The sequence below is a fragment of the Castor canadensis genome, chromosome 1 (genome assembly GCF_047511655.1).
Source record: "Castor canadensis chromosome 1, mCasCan1.hap1v2, whole genome shotgun sequence".
NCBI classification, from domain to species: Eukaryota; Metazoa; Chordata; class Mammalia; order Rodentia; family Castoridae; genus Castor; species Castor canadensis.
The window spans coordinates 30903348-30926087 of NC_133386.1; the positions used below are offsets into that span (position 1 = coordinate 30903348).

At 37.6% G+C, this 22740-nt stretch overlaps 2 protein-coding genes across 2 annotated transcripts; one reads left to right on the forward strand and one right to left on the reverse strand.

The window, feature by feature from the left end:
• On the forward strand, positions 1-1014 carry Taar5 (trace amine associated receptor 5). Its single transcript, XM_020165414.2, has one exon. The coding sequence runs from the start codon at positions 1-3 to the stop codon at positions 1012-1014; it is 1014 nt and encodes a 337-aa protein (XP_020021003.1).
• An 11742-nt stretch (positions 1015-12756) lies between these two features.
• Positions 12757-13794, reverse strand: LOC109687507 (trace amine-associated receptor 6). The gene has a single exon (XM_020165415.2). It carries the CDS (start codon positions 13792-13794, stop codon positions 12757-12759), a length of 1038 nt encoding a protein of 345 aa, XP_020021004.2.
• Positions 13795-22740: the final 8946 nt, after the last annotated feature.

The window sequence follows — 22740 nt, forward strand, 5'->3', positions numbered from 1 at the left end:
ATGAAAGCTGTTCTCATCCAAAGCGCTGAAGAAAGCCCCGTGGCATTTTGCTACCAGATGAATAACTCTTGTCCCAGGATGGTTCATCCTCTGGGCATCCAGCTGGTCATCTACCTGGCCTGTGCAGTGGGCATGCTAATTACCGTTCTAGGGAATTTGTTTGTGGTATTTGCCGTGTCCTACTTTAAAGTGCTTCACACTCCCACCAACTTCTTGCTGCTCTCTCTGGCCCTGGCTGACATGTTGCTGGGTCTCTTAGTGCTGCCCTTAAGCACTGTTCGCTCTGTGGAGAGCTGCTGGTTCTTCGGGGACTTCCTCTGCCGTCTGCATACCTACCTGGACACCCTCTTCTGCCTCACCTCCATCTTCCATCTCTGTTTCATTTCTATTGACCGCCACTGTGCCATCTGTGATCCTCTACTCTATCCCTCCAAGTTCACGGTCAGGATGGCCCTCAAGTACATCTTGGCAGGGTGGGGTGTGCCAGCAGTTTATACTGCCTTCTTTCTCTATACAGATGTAGTAGAGAGAGGACTCAGCCAGTGGCTGGAAGAGATGCCTTGTGTGGGCAGTTGTCAGCTTCTGTTCAATAAGTTTTGGGGCTGGTTAAACTTCCCTGCGTTCTTTGTCCCCTGCCTCATCATGATCGGCGTGTATGTGAAGATCTTTGTGGTTGCTACAAGGCAGGCTCAGCAGATCAGCACCTTGAGGAAAAGCTTGGCTGGGGCTGTCAAGCGTGAGAGAAAAGCTGCCAAGACCCTGGGCATTGCTGTGGGCATCTACCTCCTGTGCTGGCTTCCCTTCACCATCGACACAATGGTGGAGAGCCTTCTGCACTTCATCACACCACCACTGGTATTTGACATTTTTATCTGGTTTGCTTACTTCAACTCAGCCTGCAACCCCATTATCTATGTCTTTTCCTACCGGTGGTTCAGAAAGGCGCTGAAACTCACTCTGAGCCAGGAGATCTTCTCACCACAGACACCCACTGTTGATTTGTACCAGGAATGACTCCTACTGAAGGAAGCAGGAATTCAGTAGTGGGGCCCTGCAGGAAGAAGGAGTGGTATTGTGGCTGGGTGCTGTGGGTGTCATGAGTTTGTGGGCAGCTTCCAGGGTTTAAGCTGAGGAGAAAAACACGCTTAATTTGTGACGAGATAAGCGCCCCTCTCATTCAGTGTTTTCATAGCAGGCTGTAGGAAAAGGACAGAGTAGAGTCATCCAAATATTTACTGGATAAACTAGAGTGCTGGGAAAATAAGTGGCTCCTAAATTATTGCCTCATGGAACTAAGATGCAGAGGTGAAGGGCACAGAGCCCTGAGGTCTGCATTTCTGAGCTCCTGCCCCAGCTCTGCCACATGCAGCAATCAGATGAGAATTCAACCATCTTTGCATCATGCCCTGCTCCCTGCCCCCATCCCACCGTCTTACCTCCACAGTTTTCTCATTAGAAAATCAGGGGTGTGTACTGTTTCCTCTCAGAGGTAGCCTGAAGCTAAAATATTGCAGAATCTAACTTTGAAATGTAGTTTAAATCATAACAGCATAATTGCACTTCAGATTTTGTAATCACAATCAAATAGTTAGAATGTCTCCTTTTGAAAATGTGCATTTTAGATTTAGAATGCTTGTCTTCTTGGAGCCCAACCACTAAACAGATTTGTAAGCAGGGTGTCTATTTCAAGATTACTGAGTAAATATATTATTATATTCTTGAAGGTGTATTTTCTTCTTCTTTTTGAGTGACTAAAACTTAAAAATTCAGGAAATATTTTATTGTGATAATTGTCCACACCTTGCCACTCAGTATTTCCTCCTTTCTACTTGTATTGCACAAGTTAGTCCTAAGGATTAGAAATAATTTACAAATAAGAACAAACACGGCAGAGTAAGATCAATTCTCAATAAAGGTATGACAAAGAGGTACTGTGATCAGAAAAGGGAGTGGTCGATTATTTCTGGATGAATTAATATTCAAGTGCAAGGGCTAACGCATCAGACAGGCCTGGCTAGGTTCAGACTGAATCCTTTTCTTTTCTTGTTCTGTGGGCAAGTTACTTACCTCCTCTGTGCTTCAGTTTTCTCATCTGTAAGATGGGGCTGAGAGCCCTGCTCTAGTGCTGTGATGAGGTAAGTTAATTACGTAAATACCGTGATTGACACACACTTGCATGTGTTCCATAAATTGTCATGGTCACAAAGACTGAAAGAGGAGAGCCATTTACACTGAGATTTAAAGATCATAGCTTCCTAACATGGAAAAAGTGGACAGATACATTTTAAAACTGAAGAAGCAGTATAAAAAATAATACCTATATTAAAAAAAAAAACAATCAAAGCCAAATTCATGCCAGCTTCTTGAGAGGTGATGCAGAAGGACAGTGTGCTCAAAACCACCTGGGCAGCTCAGCAGGACCCTGTTTAGAAATTAAAGAAGAATTAAAAAGGGGTGCAGCTCAGTGATGAAGAGCTTGAGTGTAAGCACCAGGCCCTGGGGTCAATCCCTAGTACTGTGAAAATAAATAGACAAATATCTATCTGTCTAAATAGATAGATAACTAAACAAAATAAAATAAAACTACCTTTATTGAACTTGAATATTTGCTTTAAAAATTCCCTGCAAAAGGGCCAACTTTAGATAAATTGACAATTTTGTCCATGTTCTTCTCTTATATGGAACTGCAAATAATTGATTTCAGATTAGAAGAGAGTAGAATAGTAATAAGAGGAGGACAGGAAGTGTCAGAAGAAAGGAGGATAGAAGGAGGTACATGGGAGAAACAAGTTCTGGTGTTCTTCAGCTCAGTTGGACAGCTATGGTTGACAATAATCTATTATATATTTTCTGAAAAAAAAAACAGAGGAAAGGAGCTCAAAGACTGAATATTAAGAAATGAAATCCCATCTATTCGGGAGGTAGTGATAGGAGGATCAGTTCAAGGCCAGCCTAGGAAAGAAGTTAGCACAAACTTATCTCAAAAAACAAGGCAGGTGTGGTGGTCCATACTTATAATCCCAGCAACTTGGGAGGTAGAGATAGGAAGACTGTGCTTAGAGACCAGCCTGAGCAAAAAATCATGAGACACTATTGGAAAAAATAACTAAATATGAGTGTATACATATACACATGCATATATACATATGCATACATATATATATACATACATATATACATATGTATATACATACACATATATATACACATACATATGTATATATATACACACACTCACACACACATATGACATCATTTATACAAACTGCTGAAGAAAGCCCTAAAAATTAAGGGCTTCCTAGTCACATGATAGTATTATAGTTAATGTCAATACTTTTTTGCTAAATTTTCCTCAGATAAGCACATTTTTGTATATAAAGAAAACAGAAATACACAATATTTGAGATATCTTTCTACATTTAAATTATTTGCTTTTTTTAATTAAAATTATATCAAAGTTAGGTTTTCCCTTTGGCAATAAAATAGTAAGTTGGCTGTCTTCTGCACCCATTTTTCCTCCTTAGCCTGAATTCCTAGAATTTGAATTACTGCAGAGGCAGCATGAACACATGCAGACAGTACATGGTCCACAATGATTAATCTCATACATCTTTGCTTGTATTTGATACTATGCTTTTAAAAAGTCACTGATTTTATTTTTATTATTATTATGTATTCGTTGAAAAGACTATCCTTCTTCTTTAGTAATTGCCTTGCTACCTTGATCAAATATTGACTGATGTGGATGTGTCTAAATTATGGTAACATAATAATAAATTATGAAACCAGCCAATTTATGTTCTACAACTCTGGTTTGTTCTCTCTATTCAAAATAGACTTCGTTCTTCTAAAATGTTTGTATTGTTAGATGTATTTTAGAATGTCCATTTGTACCAAGAAACAAGGTATCTGCTAAGCTATTGATTTGAATCATGTTGCATTAACTTTAGTCAAATTACCATTTTATACTACTGAGTTTTCCAACACAGGGACATGGTAAAAATATCAATTCAATAAATATTTAATTATGACCTTCCTTAATTGTTCTTAATAATGTTATGCAGTTTCCATTATAAAGCTATTAAATAGACTTTGTAAAATTTGTTAAATGCACATTTAACATTTTGAGGCTTCTAAAGCCTAAAAAACTAGCTAGCATTTGTTGCCCTTAACGCAGAGAAACTAAAGCAGATACCTTAAAGCAACTGAGGCCAATAGGAAAAGGGGAACAGGAACTAGAGAAAAGGTTAGATCAAAAAGAATTAACCTAGAAGGTAACACCCACGCACAGGAAATCAATGTGAGTCAATGCCCTGTATAGCTATCCTTATCTCAACCAGCAAAAACCCTTGTTCCTTCCTATTATTGCTTATACTCTCTCTACAACAAAATTAGAAATACGGGCAAAATAGTTTCTGCTGGGTATTGAGGGGGTAGGGGGGAGAGGGAGGGGGTGGAGTGGGTGGTAAGGGAGGGGGTGGGGGCAGGGGGGAGAAATGACCCAAGCCTTGTATGCACATATGAATAATAAAAGAAAAATGAATAAATAAATAAATAAAGTTAATAGCTACACATAGCTGATAAGTACAAAAAAAATCTTAAAATGTTTTTAGTTCAAAAAATAAATAAATAAAATAAAAATGTTATTTAAAAAAATCGTGTGTATTGCTGGTATGTAGTAATACAAGTGATTTTTTAAATTGAGAAATAAAAAGAAATGATAAGAAGGGGGAAGTGCTAATTACCCTGATTTAATCCGTACACATGATATACAAGTACTGAAATGTCAAACTGCACCCCATAATTATGTGCAATTTTTATGTTGATTAAAAACTAAAATAAGAAAGAGTGTTGTTCTAATTCATACAGCCAGCAAGGAGCAGCACTGAGATTTGAACCCCCCCCCCACCCCATGCATCTGTGCCCTCTTGCAGCTTGGACATGTTTTGTAGGACACCAGGACATCTTTTACAACAGCAAAACTTAGAGGACTCAGAGAGGTTGGATCTTGTTAGGCATGGTTAACATTTACTAAGCTGAATAATTTCACGTTTTAAAACAATTCCGATGGTATGTTTTTGCTTTCCTGTTTTTCTTAAAATAAATTCTCGTATTTATAAAAATAAAAATTCATTTTACATGAATGCACTTTGGAAAATATTAAAAAGCATAGAGAAGGAAAAAATTGTCTCTCATGTTCTAGGGAAGACTGGTGTTGATATTTTTTACATTCTTCCAGGTTTTTTTTTTCTTTTTTGCAGAAGGCATGCTGTTTTGAAATACAGTACTCTGGTTGTAATTCTCTCTACTTATTTTCCTATGGGGCTCTCCCTCCAGGAGACAGTTGTAGTGACAGGCCTGGCTGAGGATCCCCAATAGCTCAGCATGAGCGGGATGGAGAAGGGACAGATCTGAATAGCATCCTAGCTAAAAGGCAGATTATAGAAAAGGGCTGTGTTAGTTTCATATTCTACAGTCACAAAGTTACTACAAACTTAGTGGTTTAAAATAAAACAAATTTATTATCATATAGCTGTACAGGCCAAAAGTCTGAGATGGATTTTGTAGGGATAATATCAAAAGGTCAACAGATCTGTGTTCCTTGTAGAGTCTCTGGGGAAGAATCCATTCGTTTGCCTTTGCAGCTTCTAGGGTCTGCAGGCATTCCTTGACTTGCGACTGTATCAGGCTAGACCTTGATTCCATGGTCCTCTGACCTTGACTCTCCTGCTTCCCTCTGTCCCACAGAAGAACCCTTGTGACTCCAATGAGTCCACACTCATAATCCAGGTAATCTTCACATCTCAAGAGTCTTAACTAAATCATATCAGCAAAGTCCCCTTGGCCACACTCACAGGTTCCAGTGATTAGGACATGGATATCTTTGTGAGGCCACTGTTCACAGCCACCTGGGGTTCCCTTCCCTTGCGTTTAATCTGTGTTATTTTTAGCTATCAATAATATTGATGGCTATACTGTTGAAGCCACACATTACCATGCACTCCTAACTTAATAATGACTGAATTCCCTTGACTTCTAATTTCACACTTTCAATTCTAACTTGGAAAAAACTGTAGCTTTACCCTGAGGCACAGCACACCTCCTAAACGACAAGAATACAAGGTCTCTATGGGCTGGTGGAGTGGCTCAAGCGGTTCAGTGCCTGCCCAGCAAGAGTAAGGCCCTGAGTTCAAACCCAAGTACCATCAACAGCAGAAAAAGAGGAAGAAGGAGGAGGAGGCAAGGTCTCAAGCAGAGGAGCACTTCAGTTTCTGGATAGCACCACTCTGTGGTTAATCAGTAGATTTGAGGACAGTTACAGATAGATTTGACTCCAGTCTCCATATAGATAAGTAATGGGAATCAATTCCATTGCTCACTCTCATAAAAATCCAGGTGTTGTTTCTGTATATCCTTTATGTTAGGAACTAGGCATAAGGAGGAAAACACTCTCCGGGTCTATTATTTTCCACGGATTCAGACCGTGAATCTTTCTATGGCACTGGCTGCCTTGGCCCCTGGCACCAACTTTACTACAGCCCTGACAACTCTCTTTTTCTCCCCCAGTTTCCAAACTGCTCTGCTTCATTCTGGGGGAGACTCCTGCAAAGTAAGCCAGGTCATTCAACCAAACTCGGATCATCTGCCTCATAAGTGATCTTTGGCAGGATATTTACAAGTTTATATACAGTGTTAAACTCAGGGACTAGAAAAATTCTGCCTAACTGCCTATCTGTTATATTCTGACTCTAATAAAAAGAGAATCCCCAAAGCTAGGGTTGGCATACCCAAACTCCCACTGTGGGCACACAGAGAAAGCCCCAGACTTAAAATCCAGATTCTTACAATTCCTTAAGTTCAACCAACATGATTTCCATTATCATAGGCTGCTGTGAAGGAGGATTACATAATAGGCAAAAGTACAACCTTTTGTAGCTGATAGACCTGGATCTAAATCCCAACCTGCCCCTCACCAGCCTTGTGGTCTGGACCATAGGGCAGGACCCTTCTTGGCCTCAGGACTGCAAGATGGTAAACATTTTAGAGACTTAGCTGAAAGTGATTAAAAAAGCAGTGATATATTTGTAATTAAAAGAAACTCATGAATATTTCAAATCTCAACTACTTTGTCATGAACTCTTCAGAAAGGTTTATTTTTAGTCTATGATCATATGATCTTATTATTGATTGAGTCATAAAAGAGCTTGCATATCATTGGCAGAGACAGGCAGATAAAACAAGTAAATAAGCAGATAAATACAATTGCAACAATTCTGGCAAATACAATTAAGAGAACGAATAAAAAAAATAAGGTAAATATAGAATCAAAGAGTGATGCCAATATTAGCCTAGAGTGATTTTCTAAGGGAAGAATGTTAAGGCTGAGACCTGTAAGGATGACCAGAGCCAGCGTGATGAAGATGGAAGAAATGAGTGCTATGAGTACATAGATAACCTAGGCTCTGAGGGCTCCTGTGAGGTAGGCTGAGAGGATGGCAGTGAGAAAACATGGCTGGAACCTAATAGACTGCAGGAATGGAAGAATGTGTGGGTAGAGAGTTTAGCAGTGGGAAGACTATGGGAGGCCTCACAGGCCATAGTAACAGAGTTAAAATTTGATTCTAAATATTATAGGAATCAGGTTTTAAATTATGAACTCATGACAGACCATGGAGACCAAGCTCCAACACTGGGGTAAGTCAGGGGTCCAGAGGTCCAGGTGTCTTTTGGTGTGTGCTGCTGTGGCTAAGGTGACTCACAGTATTCCCTGCCCCCATACCCTTGTAAATTAAAGTGAGACTTTAATTATTCTTGGTTTGACTTTGGTTGACTTTGCATGTTTCTGCTGATTGCTCAGGCACTGCAGTTTGACTCTGAATGACTAGGCCATTGCAAATCTTTGTGATTCTGTTACTGGTGCTGACTCCTGTGTGAGCTCCAGCAATATCTCAATTGATCTTTGTACTGAGATGAGACTGCCTGGTTAAGTTAGCCAGCATAACATTTTGGTAATATTGGAAACTATGGAAATGACTGGGCCCCACTCACTCTGTGTTCAGCATCACTAATACAGTGTTTTCTACATCACATATATCTAATACTCATTGGCTGAAAAAAATAAATGAATAATACTGAGAGAGAACTTTAAGAGGACACCATCACTATTACTTAAATGAAGTAAACCCTACCTGAGAGGTACCCTTAACACAGCGTGACATTCCATTCACTGAACCATTCACTGAAGCATTGTGCTACTGCCATCATTGCACTTGCTCCCCTACTTTTCCAGGTCACTAGGCGGAGCTGTCTACTTGGTTTCTGGCTAATAGGATGCCTCTTCAGGCTGAAGCACGAAAAAGGTCTTTGAAAAGAGAGACCCATGAAATTAAACCAGTCTGCTTCAGAGTCACTGATGTTGAAGACAGCTGCCCAGAGCAGTGTTCCAGACTCGTGGTGAACTTTCATGTGAACAAGAAATAAACTTTTCTTGTGTCAAGCAGTAGAGTTGGCTGATTTTTTTTTTTTTTAAATCTCAGCCAAATCTAGCCTGTAACTAACTGGAAGGCACTGTGTCCATGACCTATCCAGTTACAGCCCTCAGGGCATGGAAACTCCCAAAATGGCATGCTAAATAGTGTGAATAGTGATCCCCTGCATTTTATCTGGGGAGCGATACACAGATTTCAGCATATTTTCAAAATGACCATGACCTAAAAATTATCAAGAATCACTGACTTCAGGATAAACTTTAAGTGTCTTCTGTGGGTACAATTTATTTAATTGCACTTCTTTGTGATACTCCTTCTTGTTTGTCCTAAATTCTCATTTCTACTTAGAGACATGAATTTGGACTTAGAATTGAGATGACTTGAGTTCAATGCACAGTAGAGTTTAATGCTAGCTATATAATTTCTTGCAGATTACTTTGTTTCTTTGTAAACTGTACAGAATATAGGATCAATATGAGTTCTGTATGTATTTTTGCACATCAGTTGCTGAATAAATCTTATCTAACTTTTACCATGGTTTATGTATTTTAACTTAATTGTTGATGTTTATGCTCTTGAGGGTTAGAATTCTAATTTTAAAACACTAGAGTGTTAGAATCAAGTCTTATGGTTCATTTAAATTTTTTGTAGAGCAGTGCTGTCCAATGGAAATGTCATATGAGCCACCTATGTAGTTTGAAGTTTTTCTGGTAACAAAATTTGAAAAAGTAAGGAGAAAAAAAGGCAAAGTTATTTTAAACTATTTATTTTATTTAACCCAATATATTAAAACACTGATAATTTCAACATGTAGTTAATATAAAAACTAACAAGAAATCTTACATTCTTTTCTTTGCACTAAGTGTTTGTAATCTAATGTTATTTTGTACTTATAGCACACCTCAATTCAGGCTAGACATATTTCAAGTACTCAGGAATCAATGTTGCTAATGGCTGCCATATTGGATAGTATAGTCATAGGGTCAAAACAATAGCTTGATTAATTGATCAGTTGTGCCTCTTCTACCAAAATGCTCTGCTTTAGGTAGTCTGGTCTTTTAATTATTCTTTTTGTATGCTTCATTGTTTGATGTTTGACAAACTATATATTTCTTGAAATTTGTACTCTGATTAGAATTTCTCTTTCTACTGTTTTCTGTTTAAACAATTGATCCATACTCAGGTTATATTCTGAGTTACCCAGCAAACCTTCCCAGAATCTTCAGTGCACAGCATCCTCTTCCTCACCCAATGTCACATCATGATCACATGTTATGTAATATGTACTTTACCTATATATATCATAATTGATAACAAAGGCCATTTTTACTTACTCATTATTATGCCATGGGTTGGAAAACCATCTTCCTTTTAGAAATATAGATTGAACTGAGTACTTTATATGTAAAAAGAATAAAATACCAATATGAAATAAAGAATATATTTGATAAGTACCAAATCAATGATATAGACCAAGTTTTCCAAATGTTTCCTTTGGACAATAGTTTTGTTATTCAGCCCTCAGTTTTGTTATGAGACCCCACAGAAGTCTCAATGGTAATGATTAAGTACATTTTTGTGATGCTTATTTAAACAAGGTTGGACAGGTTTCTGTTAAAACAGGAACGCTCAGAGTTTTTAATACAATAATGTAAAATGGTACTCTCTAAGGACAGGATGAGGAAGTAGTGGTTCTAAAACATGGTTGATATGGAAACTTTGCCTTAGAGCACTGTGCTGTACAAGTTCAACTTGGGAAATGTGACCTAGAAGACAATGAGAGTTATAGGAGTAAACCTGAGTAGAAGAAAGGAAGGAAGCATTTCTTCAAATTCCAATGAAGAATGCTCAAAGAGAGGAGGGGCAGGTGGAGTGGAGGGATTTGGATGCCAACCTCGGAAGCTTTTAAAAGGTGGCTACTCCTCTGGTGGTTGTTGTTGTTTTATCTCCGTATTTCCTGAGCATTCTGCACAATCTCTGTTTCCTTGCTCATGACAATGAATGCTATGTCATTCCTATCTTTTCCCTTCTTCAAAAACCTTTTTTATAATTTAGGCCCAACTTACATGCCCCTTCTTCTCCTCTTCTTCTGCTGTTCTTCCTCCTCCTCCTCCTTCTTCTTTTTTTCATAATAGAGGTTTTTCATGTAATTGAGACTGGCCTGGAGCTTACTTTGTGGCTGAGATTGGCTTCAAATTCATGATCCTGCTGCCTCAGCATTCCAGTTGCTGGGATTATGGTCATGTGCCACCATACCCAGCAAACCCAGCTCACTTCTTCTTTAATATGTCTCTTGATTTTCCATCCAGATGTGAATTTTCCCTTCCCAGACACTCTTCAAACACATCTTTTGTAGTTTAAATTCCCATGAATTATGACATAATTACTGATATCTTGGTTTTCCCCACGAGACATTCTAAATTCTTTGTTTTCAGTCCCTTATCACACTAAACCCAGAACTTAGCACACAGTAAGTCTTCAAAAATATTTGAGTGTGGATAAATGAACAAGGTTAAGGAAAAATACCTATTGTCCTCACACAGATAAATTGGAAACTTCACCAAAATAGGAATTATGAAGCACTTTTTAGAATTTTAAAATAGTTTTGGATTTACAGAAAAGTTGCAAAGACAATACAGAGAATTGTTATGTGCCCTAATACCACTTTCTGTTGTTACTATCATCTTAATTACTATGGTGCATTTATAACAATTAACAAACTAATATTCATACCTCATTATTAATGTTTCAATACAAGTGCACTCCTTATTCAGATTGCCTCATTTTCCTTAGTGTCCCTTTTCTGCTACAATTTCCTATTTAGGACACCATAATACATTTAGTTGACACAGCTCCTCAGGTTCCTTTGAACTCTGATAGTTTCTCATACTCTATTTTTCCTTTTGTTTTATTATTTATTTATTTATTTATTTGAGGCAAGATCTCAATAGGTAACCCAAGTTGGTCTTGAACTTGTAATCCTCCTGCCTCAGCCTCCCAAGTACTGGGATTACCGGTGTGTGCACTGCAATTTGGCCATACTCTCATCATTTATGACCTTAACAATTTTAATGAGTATTGGTCAGAAATTTTGTATAGTCCTTAGTTGTAAGGATTTGATATTTTTCTCATGAATATTCTAGGTTTATAAATTTGGGGAAGGAAGTTCAGAGAGATAAAAGGTCATTCTCATCCCATAATGTCAGGGAAACATGCTACCAACATGAATTATCACTCTTGATTTTAATCTCAGTCACCTGCTTGAGGTAGTTGTTTGTCCTTTCAAAAAATTTCCACAATGACCAACATTGCCACAGCCACAGCATATTAAAGAAAAATGAAAAACGTTATTACCTGTGTCATGGCATTGGGTACTGAGTTCAGCACAATGTGATTCCTGACTGCTTAACATTGATTTATATTCCACATGCTCATAAAACTTGCAAATTACTTATAATTAAGCATTATTATAGAAAAGATTGAAAACTAGAGATTCCACTTAGAAAAGATTCTCCCTAAATGAGCAAGTAGTATTCATTGTGCCTCAATAGAGCAGTGTCACAAAGGGTGCTATCCATATCAGCAGGCACAGTTCCCAGAAGTAGCAAGAATAGCTGTCAAAGAATCACCCAGACATCACTCTGAGAAGTATAGCAGCTTCTGCCTACTACTTTGGAAGAAGAAATGACATGGGAGGAAAGTAGTAACTCCCTTGACAATTATAAATCCTGGTCCACATGTTGTCAACATTTGCAAAATTGCCACCCTCCTTCCTCAAGATCTCACACGAGACTGCATAGAGTAAACTGCTACCCAAGAGACTCCTTTGGTAAAATATTGTTAAAAGAATAGAAGAAAACAAACACCCAATGAAGACTATGCACACATGAAATTTTTAGCAGGGTAGAATCAAGTAAAAAAGCTATGTAGGAATTGAAGAACAAAAATATTTTCAGTGAACATACCAGAAGAAAGGGAGAATTAATGGGTTAATAGAGAGAAGAGAGGGAAGGAAGTGTCTGCTGGGAGTGGGGTACATTGAGCTCTGAAGCAATTAACAAATTGGAATTTAATATTTATTAGTTAAGATAATATTTTTGAAGTGAAAGAAAGTGAAGTGCACACCTTAACAAGATTGGAAACATTGATTTGTCCTGTGTAATTTGAAGAGCAATTTATTCACTCTTCATTGTGATATTTAAAAAAAACTTACTTCACTTGGAAATGTTAAAAATATCCTCATTTAGAAATGTTAAAAAATTCTTGCTTACATTTGTTCAGAGAACAAATTCATGGTTGCTGAACTATTCTTAAAAACCTGACCACTCATAATAACTTTAAGAGCCTTCTTAAACCATGGATAAAACAAAGCATAAATCAAAGGATTCATGGCTGAGTTATAATAAGCACACCAAACACAAATCTCATAAATATAGGCAGGAGTGATAAATCCCATAAAAGCATCAATCAGTGAATCAATACTGTATGGTAGCCATGAGACCATAAATGCTACCACAGTGATCCCCAGGGTCTTAGCTGCTTTTCTCTCTCTTTTGGCCACCCTGGCTTTGTAACTCTCTGAAGATGATTCGGTTTTGCCACCAGTATTTTCAATCTTCTTAGCTTGCTGTCTAGCCACAAGAAAAATGTTACTGTACAGAATTATCATAACAAGAGTAGGTATAAAGAAGGATAGAAAATCTATCAATACCCAGTTTTGATTTACAACTACCTGACAACCTCCTACACAGTTGAGGGCATTGGATAATTCCTCCAGCCCATCTTCATAGACACCTGTGTAGAACACAGAACCACTGTATACCAGAGGCAGGACCCAGGAGATGCCAATGCAAATTCCTGACATAGACACTGTGAACTTGGTGGGATAGACCAGAGGATCAGTGACAGCAATATACCTGTCGATAGAGATGAAGCACAGGTGGAAGAGAGAAGAGTAGCAAAATGCCACATCACAGCATGTATGGAAAGTGCAGAAACTTCTCCCAAAGTACCAGCAGCTCTCCACAGACCTGACCATGCTGAAGGGCATCACAGCCACTCCCACACAGAAGTCAGCACAGGCCAGAGAGGCTATGAGGAAATTGGTGGGAGAATGCAGTTGCTTGAAATGGAGGATGGAGGTCATTACCAGGAGGTTCCCAAACACAGCCAGCACAGCCCCAAAGCCAAACACTGTATACAGGATCACCCGGGACCCAGGGGAGTAGGGAGTTTTCACACAGGACCCATTTACATTCTCATAGCAGAGCTGCAGGGCTGCAGATGGGGATGAGTTGCTGTTCATGGTGAGGTTGCTTGAAGGTGCAGAAGTTTGCCCTTGATTTTCAAGACTGTAGGAGTCTAATTTTCTAGACTGCTGGGGGAAGAAGTTCACATCAATCTAGCAAGAGAGAGGATATTATCAGAAATAATCTCTAATACAATTTTTCAATTGCCCATTTTGATGATAAGTTACAAAAATTTCCTAGAAAAAAGAATCCAACAAAACCTATATTGTACAAAATTACTGGTAATTGATTTCAAGTAAAAAATGCCTCATTTCCTTAATTTTGTAAAATTTCTTTTGGTCATAAATGTTTTGTGTTTTATTTTTACCTCTAATGTTCCACTGAGCAGCAGTCAGTAAATGTGGGGGACAGTTGTGGGGTTGATAGATTGCCTCGTCTAGATTTACTTCTGTGTTGTATGTCCTAAATTACTAGCTAAATGATGTCTCCCTTCTATGTAAATAGATGCCATCAATGGGGCAAATCCCAGGATGAAATCCCCATAGTATAAGGTGTGAACTGGTAAGATTCTTTGCACAGGGATGATTAGGAAATGTAGTCTACAAAACAAGTCTTTATTCTGTGTTAAATCCAATTACCATTAAGCATTTCAGGCCACAGAATTCTTTTTCCTTCATGTATAGACTTGAATCACCCACCCTGTTCCAACTCATGACTTAGCCAACTTACTAAGTTTTTGTTACAAAGATGTAACAGGGAACAAACTTTACAGGTACTCTTGTTTACTTCTAGCCTATTGAGAATCATTTCAGGCACCAGGCATGATAATGCACTTCCATAATCCCAGCACTGGAGAGGTGGTGGAAGGAGAATTATGACTTTGAGGCCAACCATGGCCACATAGTGAGTTCAAGGTCAGCCTGGGCTACATAGTGAGAACCTGTCTCAGAAAAACAAGAGCTGGGGATCTAGTTCAGGGGTAGAGAGTTGGCCTAGCATGTGCAAGGCTCTGGGTGTGATCCATAGCACTGAAAAAGAAAGTTGTTTCATCATCTGCCATGGCTGTAATAAGCAGATCAGATGACATGAAGTGGGAAACACTTGATATTATAAGCTGTATCACACAGAAGTGTAAAAGAACTACAAGATATTTAGAGGCACCAGCATTTCTGAGGTGCTGGAGGAAGGGTAATGTCTCAAGACATTGTCACTGGGAGTCCATCTACCATATCTCTTGATCCATGTGACACTTGGACAGTGAACACTGACTACACATTCATTCCTGGTGATTGCCTTTCTGTCCCCGATGTTTAAAAAAAGCCAAAACAGCATGAAGAATTATCAGAAAGTAGGAACATGGAGGTAGATTCCTTGGTCATACTCCCAAACCTGCAATGGTGACACACTGTAGAACAAGGAAAAGACTTCTTTGTCCTCCCTGAATAGAAGTTTTGGACTCTAAATGGTGCAGGACCATGGTCTTCAGTATTTGTGAACTTACTCTGCACATTGTAGAGTTGGAGATGTTGCTATTAATCCAACTGGCCATCAAATCACTAATCAATAAGACCAACATTCTTAACCAAATATTCTTTAAGATTCCTCCTATTATGTTCTGAGTGTCTGATTTTATGAAAAGATGTCAATTGCTTATGTAAGCAAAACCCTTTGCCAAGATTTCTTAATCTCCAGGCTATTAACATTTGAGTTCTGAAATTTATTCATTAATTAACCAATCTCCTGAAACATATTTAGTGAATGACCATAACTGGGTATAATGAACCAAAGGCCTTTGATCTGTATGCTCTTAAACCCAAGGTCTTGAGAGAGACAGAAACCTGAAACAAATAAGTAGAAACATGGATATATGAGTGCAAATGGTAGTAAGCGCTATAAATATGAAAGATAACACCTGTGGTAGTACAGTAAGCACAATAACAGGCAGATCCATGCAAAGGACTCCTTAAAAATAAGACAGACAAAATGCTGCTTTAATATTTGTAGAATTTTAACTATTCTGTATTTTTATTATATCATCTGAGCTCAACAGTGGAATCCAGGTTAATTTCTTTCTTATTTGGGCTTAGTCAATAAACAGCACCTCACCCAGTGCTGGGGTGAGATATAGTTGGAGGCTCTTCCCAAGCCTCTACAATACTTGACATTCGACTCTTGTAATGTTATTCATAAAACCATCTTCAGTAGAGATCAAGATTCATATCAAGATTGGCTGAATTCCTGTTTCCCAGGGGTTTATGAGTCTAACACTCAGGACAGGATTTGCAGCAAACTTTTGGTTCTTGCATCAGCTAAAGTTTTCAGTGTAATTTCTACAGTTGGTCTTTAGTTCACAGTTTTTGAACCCCTCAAAGACATCCTTAAAAGAAAAGTTCACTAAGTACATCATTTCCCCAGTGACTAAGAACGTGAAACATTCCTCATTATAACCCAGGTAAGAGAAAGATGTGATAATGACACCCTGTGGTCAAGGCAGTGTGTGAACTCAGAAGACTGTTAATGAGAGGAAGTGGGAGAAATGTTGTGTACCTGTCTCTGTGGAGTAGAAGGTTGAGATAACCAAACACAAGTCCAGGTCAAGGTGTTAAACTGTAAATGAAGAGCAGTGGGCATTGATTGTAGGCTTTCAATTTGTCTGAATAATAATGTAAGCAGTTCAACAAGTTAGTGTGTTACTGAAGCCACTGATTTACTACACAGCCCAGTTGAGTTTGACAAGCATATGTTACAAATAAGTGTTACCTGCTTATGGAATACTTCCAATAGAAAGAGAAGCAGTAAGAAATCATTGTTTCTTCAATCACAGCCTCCAACTTGTGTCTTCTGTGTTCATTCCCTAGGCACCCCTCAAACATGACTCATTCTTGTCCTAACACTGTGAGTGTTGAAAATTTCAATTTTAGAGGTCTGAAGTTAAAGACTTCAATTCATACCTACTTGAATATCCTTGTCCTCCCCACCCTCAGGAGGCAGATAAATCTCAAAGGTCTGCTTTTAGGGAAAGGAAATGCCTGTTTTTTCATTCATCTTTTCTGCTTCATTCCATAGGGACAAAAGAGAAAGTAGAGGAAAAAAAACCAGCCAAAGAATTTTATACCAAATTTTATCTGCTTGTAATCTTCACTTGGTGGGCATGACCTCTGTATACTGAGTGTCCAAATCCAGCCAGTCTCATACAGTGTGAACTTGAATTCTTCAGTAATCCCTGTAGCAGGCTCCCTTCTCCCCAGCTACCTGAAGCTTAGTTTATTCTGATTTGAATCCTTTCCACATCTTCCTCAGATCCCATGTGATCTGTCGCAGACATTTGGTGTACCTTGCAGGAAGGACCAAGCCTGAATGCCTTGCATGTGTTCTGTAAACCATGTGGAACTCATGCATCTTTAACAACTAGGTAGTGACTACCTAGGCTTTCCCTCCTGTCAATCCACTTTTCCTTCCACCAATCTCTGAGATTCTACCTTCTCTCTGCTCAAAATGAATACAGCAGGTCAGCAAAAATTACTGAATAAGGAAACCTAAACAGGGAATTAAGCTTGAATTAATCTTACTGGTGCTTTTTTCAGTGGAGTGGTACTCTGAACAGATTGACTCCAGGTGCAAAAGTCTGTTTTTGCACCTCAAAGGTGCAAAAGGAAGGGGAAAAGTCACATATGAACCTCTCACAGAGCCTACATTTTTATGGCTGTCATATAGAAGCTATTGCACCTCAAACCTACAGCACTTCTTGGCAGGATAGAAACTTTTGTCCCACTATCAAGATTCACTTTCTTTCATTTCTGCTCTATCCTAGAGAGTGACTGGGGCTACAGGAAGAAAAACAGAAGGGAGAAAGGAATGAAAAATCAGACTGTAAGACCTAGCCTGGATGGCATTAGAGCAGGAAAATGAGAATGTTAAATAAGATGTGCTTTTAAAGTTTTAATCTCAGTTAGAATGGGCTTTTAAATCCAGAGATTAAATAGAAAGCTGTAAGATCTGCTCAGACTATTACAAAAATGGGGAAGGAAGAAATGTTCTCCCTCATATGCGGACTTTAGATCTAGGGCAAATGCAGCAATGTGGTTGGACTTGGATCACATGACAAGGGGAGAACACATACGGGAGATATAGGAATAGGTAGAAAACCCAAAACATGAAAGCGTTTGATGTCCCCACTCCAGAGGAATTAATACAGAAACCTTAAAACGACAGGTTATCATGAGCAGGGGACCAGGAACCAATATAAAGATCAGTTAGAGTTGAATCAACATGGGTCGTAACACATGGGTACATGAAAGCAATGCTAGGAAACTTTCTGTATAGCTGTCTTTAACTCAACTAGCAAAAATGCTTTGTCTTTCTTATTATGCTGTGTCTTTTCTTCAACAAAATCAGTGATAAGGGCAGAACGGGACCTGCCTGAAACTGAAAGGGGAGGAAAGGTGGGAGAGGGGGGCAGGGTGGAGAAATGACCCAAACAATGCATGCACATGTGAATAAATGAACAAAAAAATTTTTAAAAAGAATAAATGGAGCAATTATAGTCATTTTATGTTTGTGATGTATCAAATTAAAGCTATCCCCTTCACTAGAGATATATTTAATGCAATGGACCACACACATTTCCTAATTAGATGGAGGCAAGGATGACTCTGATGAAGAGAGTTTTCCTAAATACCTATAAACTTCCAATCATCAATTTGGAGATGTCATTCAATTGTAGAAAGTAAATAAACCATGAAACAATTACGTAATGGTTCTGAATCCGCTTTTAAATTTCCCCTATTTAAGTTTAACGATAAAAAATAAGTTTATTATTGATGAAGTCCTCTTCAAAATGGGATTGCTTAATTTTTGGATCAATATTCAAGTGTGATGTTCAAACATTGAAAAACAAGTGTGGCAAGATGTGGAGAAGGACCTATCAGAAAAAAATGCTTTGCTGAGGGGTAGGAAAGGCCCTTGACATGCCATCCTTCACATTGGTCAATTTCTGGGTTGGAAAGAAACAAGGTATGGGGAAAGGAGCTAGGAGAGAACAAAAATATGTGCTTACCCTATAAATGTAAGTATTTATCCTGTAAATATCTATTTAATCATTTCAACATTTTTACTAACTAAAATGGTTGAATTGTTACATATCATCTGATGATCAGCCCTGTCAAGTTAACTGAGCACATAGTTTTATTTACATTACTCCTGAAATCTTATTCAAATGCCCCTCAATATATGTGATAATAGAAAGCAGATGAGACCAAATTGATTGAAAAATCGATTTGAAAGAAGACAATCACACAATGCAACACACACATACCACAGAAAGTGGTCAGGGAGGTAAACACTATTTTTTCTCTAACCTCTTAATGGAGCTAGAGAAAAAGTCTAAGTCCCAGAAGAGTCACCAAAAGAATGAATTAATGAACATAATAAAAGTAATTCTAGAGAAAGTTTATTCTAGGTTAAAGAAGAAAGGCCTAAGTTTCCATAATCAAAGTGCATACGAACACAAAAACACGTATAACATGTTTTCTTTCATTTATGGAAGCTAAAAAAAAAAAGCTGACCTGAAAATAGAGTAGATATTACTAGAGATTGGGAAGGATGGGGGAGTAGGAGGTTGAATTTTATCAATGCATGCTTCGTGTGTGCTTAAAAACATCACACTGAACCCCACTAATACATACAATTAATATATGTTAAATTTTTAAAGGGTCTACCAAGAGCAAAAGGGACAAATGAAAAATACAGGAACTAAATTCAGACAAGTATGAAAAGAAAATTAGTCCCTAGGGACAGGAACTGAGGGACTAGTTACCTTAAAACAAACAAACAAAAAAAATGATCATCAATTTCCTCATTACCCTAGGCCCTAGAAGTCAATGGAGAAATGCCTTTAAGGTTCTGAGGAATTTCTTTTTTGAATCAGAATTCTTATTGCAACTAAAATTGCAATTGCAGTTGAAACACTGTAAAATTCTTCATAACTACTTCAGAAATAAATGGAGAGTGTAAAGGAGGACAAGTATGATAGATGTTTTTTGTATAGGTGTATGAAAATAGGACAATGAAACCTGTTGAAATTGTTCTAAGAAGTGGGGGAAGGAAGAATGAGCGAGAATGATGGAGGGGGTGAATTTAATTAAGATATATTGTAAGTACATACGTAAGTGTTGCAATGAATCTCCACTATGCAGTATTGTATGCTAATAAGAAAAAATATATAGCAAGTAGGAAACAGCCATGGATAGAAACAGATCATGCAAATCCAAGGGAAGGAAGTTGAGGCAGTACTTATGAAGGAGAAGTTGCACAGTGACCAGTTAGTGTAACAGATGAGGGGAATTTAGTGACAGATGAATAAGATTTGTTTATTCCTTCCCATTTAGTGTTATTTGATGGTTTTCTCATTTTCTACCTTTGCTCTGCAATTCCTCCCTGTTTCTTTATATAACTTGAAGGTCTGAATTTTTCCACACTCATAGTGTTCAGTTGTCCAAAATACATAGAAGGGGGAAAAAATTCCTTTCTGACTTGGAAAACAATCTGAAGGAATTAAATATATCCACTTTGCTGTTTGCTTGTACTATGTATAGTATAACTTTTAGATGAATTGACTGTAGTGATGTTTTCAAGCCCTTACCCACATCAGTAAATGGGGAATACACTTCTGATCTACTCTTTCTTGCTTATTTTCCTATTCTTCTTGTAGCCTTCCATAAATGATTAAAAGTGCTTGTTTATTTTCCTTAAAACTATCTAGATTTTTAGTACACCACGAACTATTTCTTCTATGCTCCATTGATTCAAACATTTCAGCTGTAAACGTCTTTGTCAACCGTGCACAAGATAGTGAGGCTCATAGGTATATTTGAAACAGGACCCACTGAGGATGGAAATAAGCTTCATTCTGCAAGACTGTCTTTAAAGGGACATCAGACCTTGGGACATGTACTGAGCTTGTTCTCTCAATCCTGGTGAGCTTTGTGTCACAAATTGTTTGCTTCAGCCAAAGAGAGGCTGTAAAACTGTTGCAAAGGGTAACTGATCTGCTTATGTTCCAGTTGTAGCTATAGAAATACTGTATCTTTCACATATATGTACTATTGTTGAAAATACATTTGTTTTTATGGATAAAAATATAAATATATTTTAAAGCATTGCTTAATTCACAATATCTTTTGTCCATATTTGTTTTCTCAATTAGCTGAGACTAAGAGGACAACTACTAGATTATGTTCGCTCTATGTAATTTTTTAATATTGAAATGAGGTGCTGAGACATAGGAAGTAACTGACAATTATTATAGTTTGCTTAGTGTTAGGAATGGGACAACTTTACCAATTATTTAGTGGTAGCACTGTGAATAGTCCATGAAGAACAAATTATAGAGAATTAATTAGTAGCACAGTGTTTGTCTAGTATTCATGAGATCCTGGGTTCCACCCTTAACACTGCCACATGAGAAAAGAATAGCCCATAGGTAACAACACAGTACTCTCAGAGAGCTGCCAGTGTGACTGGGTATTACTGTAAGTTTCTTTACTTATTACTGATGTCATAATAGATGCTTAACTCGATTGCATGAGCTCCCTATGCATTTATAGCCTATTAACATGCTATGCTTACTTTTATTTAGCTATGATGCCCCGACTCCCATTTTTACTTACCATTTTTGACAGATTGCACTCATTTAAAGGTCAACCTTGAATAATAAAATTTCAGTACTTGAATAATAAAATTTCAGTACTTGAATAATAAAATTTCAGAATTATTTTGAAGTGATCATTAAAGGCAACGTGTATGCTCTTAGACACTCAGATAGTTTACTCTGTTCATATTTCTCCTTTTGTTTTTATTATTAATTTATGTTAAAATAAATTTCATGGTATATATTTTATGCTTATAGCATGACGTTATGCGATGCATATACATAGTGAAATGGTTGCTAAAGAGATGTAAATTAATATATCTCTCACCACCTTAGTTACTTCTTTGTTGCAAGAGCAGCAAAATCCACTAATTTAACAAAAGACTCTAATGTGATTTATTGACAGTGCTCCTCATGTTAGGCATTAGCTCTCTAGACTTCTGCTTCTTCACGTCCTTGACCTCCATTTCCTGTTTCCTCCCTCTCCCATGTATCATATTTTAAAACTAAGTCTGTTATAATTCCTAAGCAATAGTGTTTTTAAAATTTCATTTTAGAGAGAAACTTCTGAACTTTAAACATCAAGAAATTTGACATTTACTAACAATACTAAACTGCTGTGCTTTTTATTTGTTCATATCTTTGTCCATGATATTTGAATGCCTAGCACATTGATTTGTAATTTTTAAGTGTCTAAGGATATTTTAAAGCATATGAAGATCAATTCTTTATTTTCATCCATCAAATAATGGTATATTAGTCTTTTACATTAAAAAATTTGCCACTCTTTTTATTTACTTTTCTAAAAATGGAAAATTTTAAACAATCACTATGTGGGGAAAGTCCAGCTTAGTCTGTTAAAAGGTTTGTTTAATGTCCTTTTACACATAATGAAAAAAGTGTTAGAACATGTAAACTTGCTTAACATGAGTCTTCATACCTGAAGAAGGGGTACGCGAGGTGATACATCAGAGATTTACGTGAGGATTGTACATGGTAAATTTAGTTTTGAAACAGGCACTTCCTTTTATCTGCAAAGGCTGTATATGGTATAAAGGTCCAGAGTGAGATTCTAAAGCCAGACTGCCTGAGTTTGGATCCCATCTCCACCATTTACTAGTTTTTATTTTGTTTAAGTCACATACCCTTTATATGATAGCTGCTTACCTATAAAATGGAGATTACCATATAATGTTCTCATTAAAGTTTGCTGTAGTAATGGCTGTGACATAAAATGGATCTGCAGATTTTGAAGACCAAGCAGGCAATAAACAAATTACCATGGCACATACATGTTCGTTTCATATTTGTAAATGTCCTCTGTAGATAAAATGTCATAAAGATGTTTTATCTG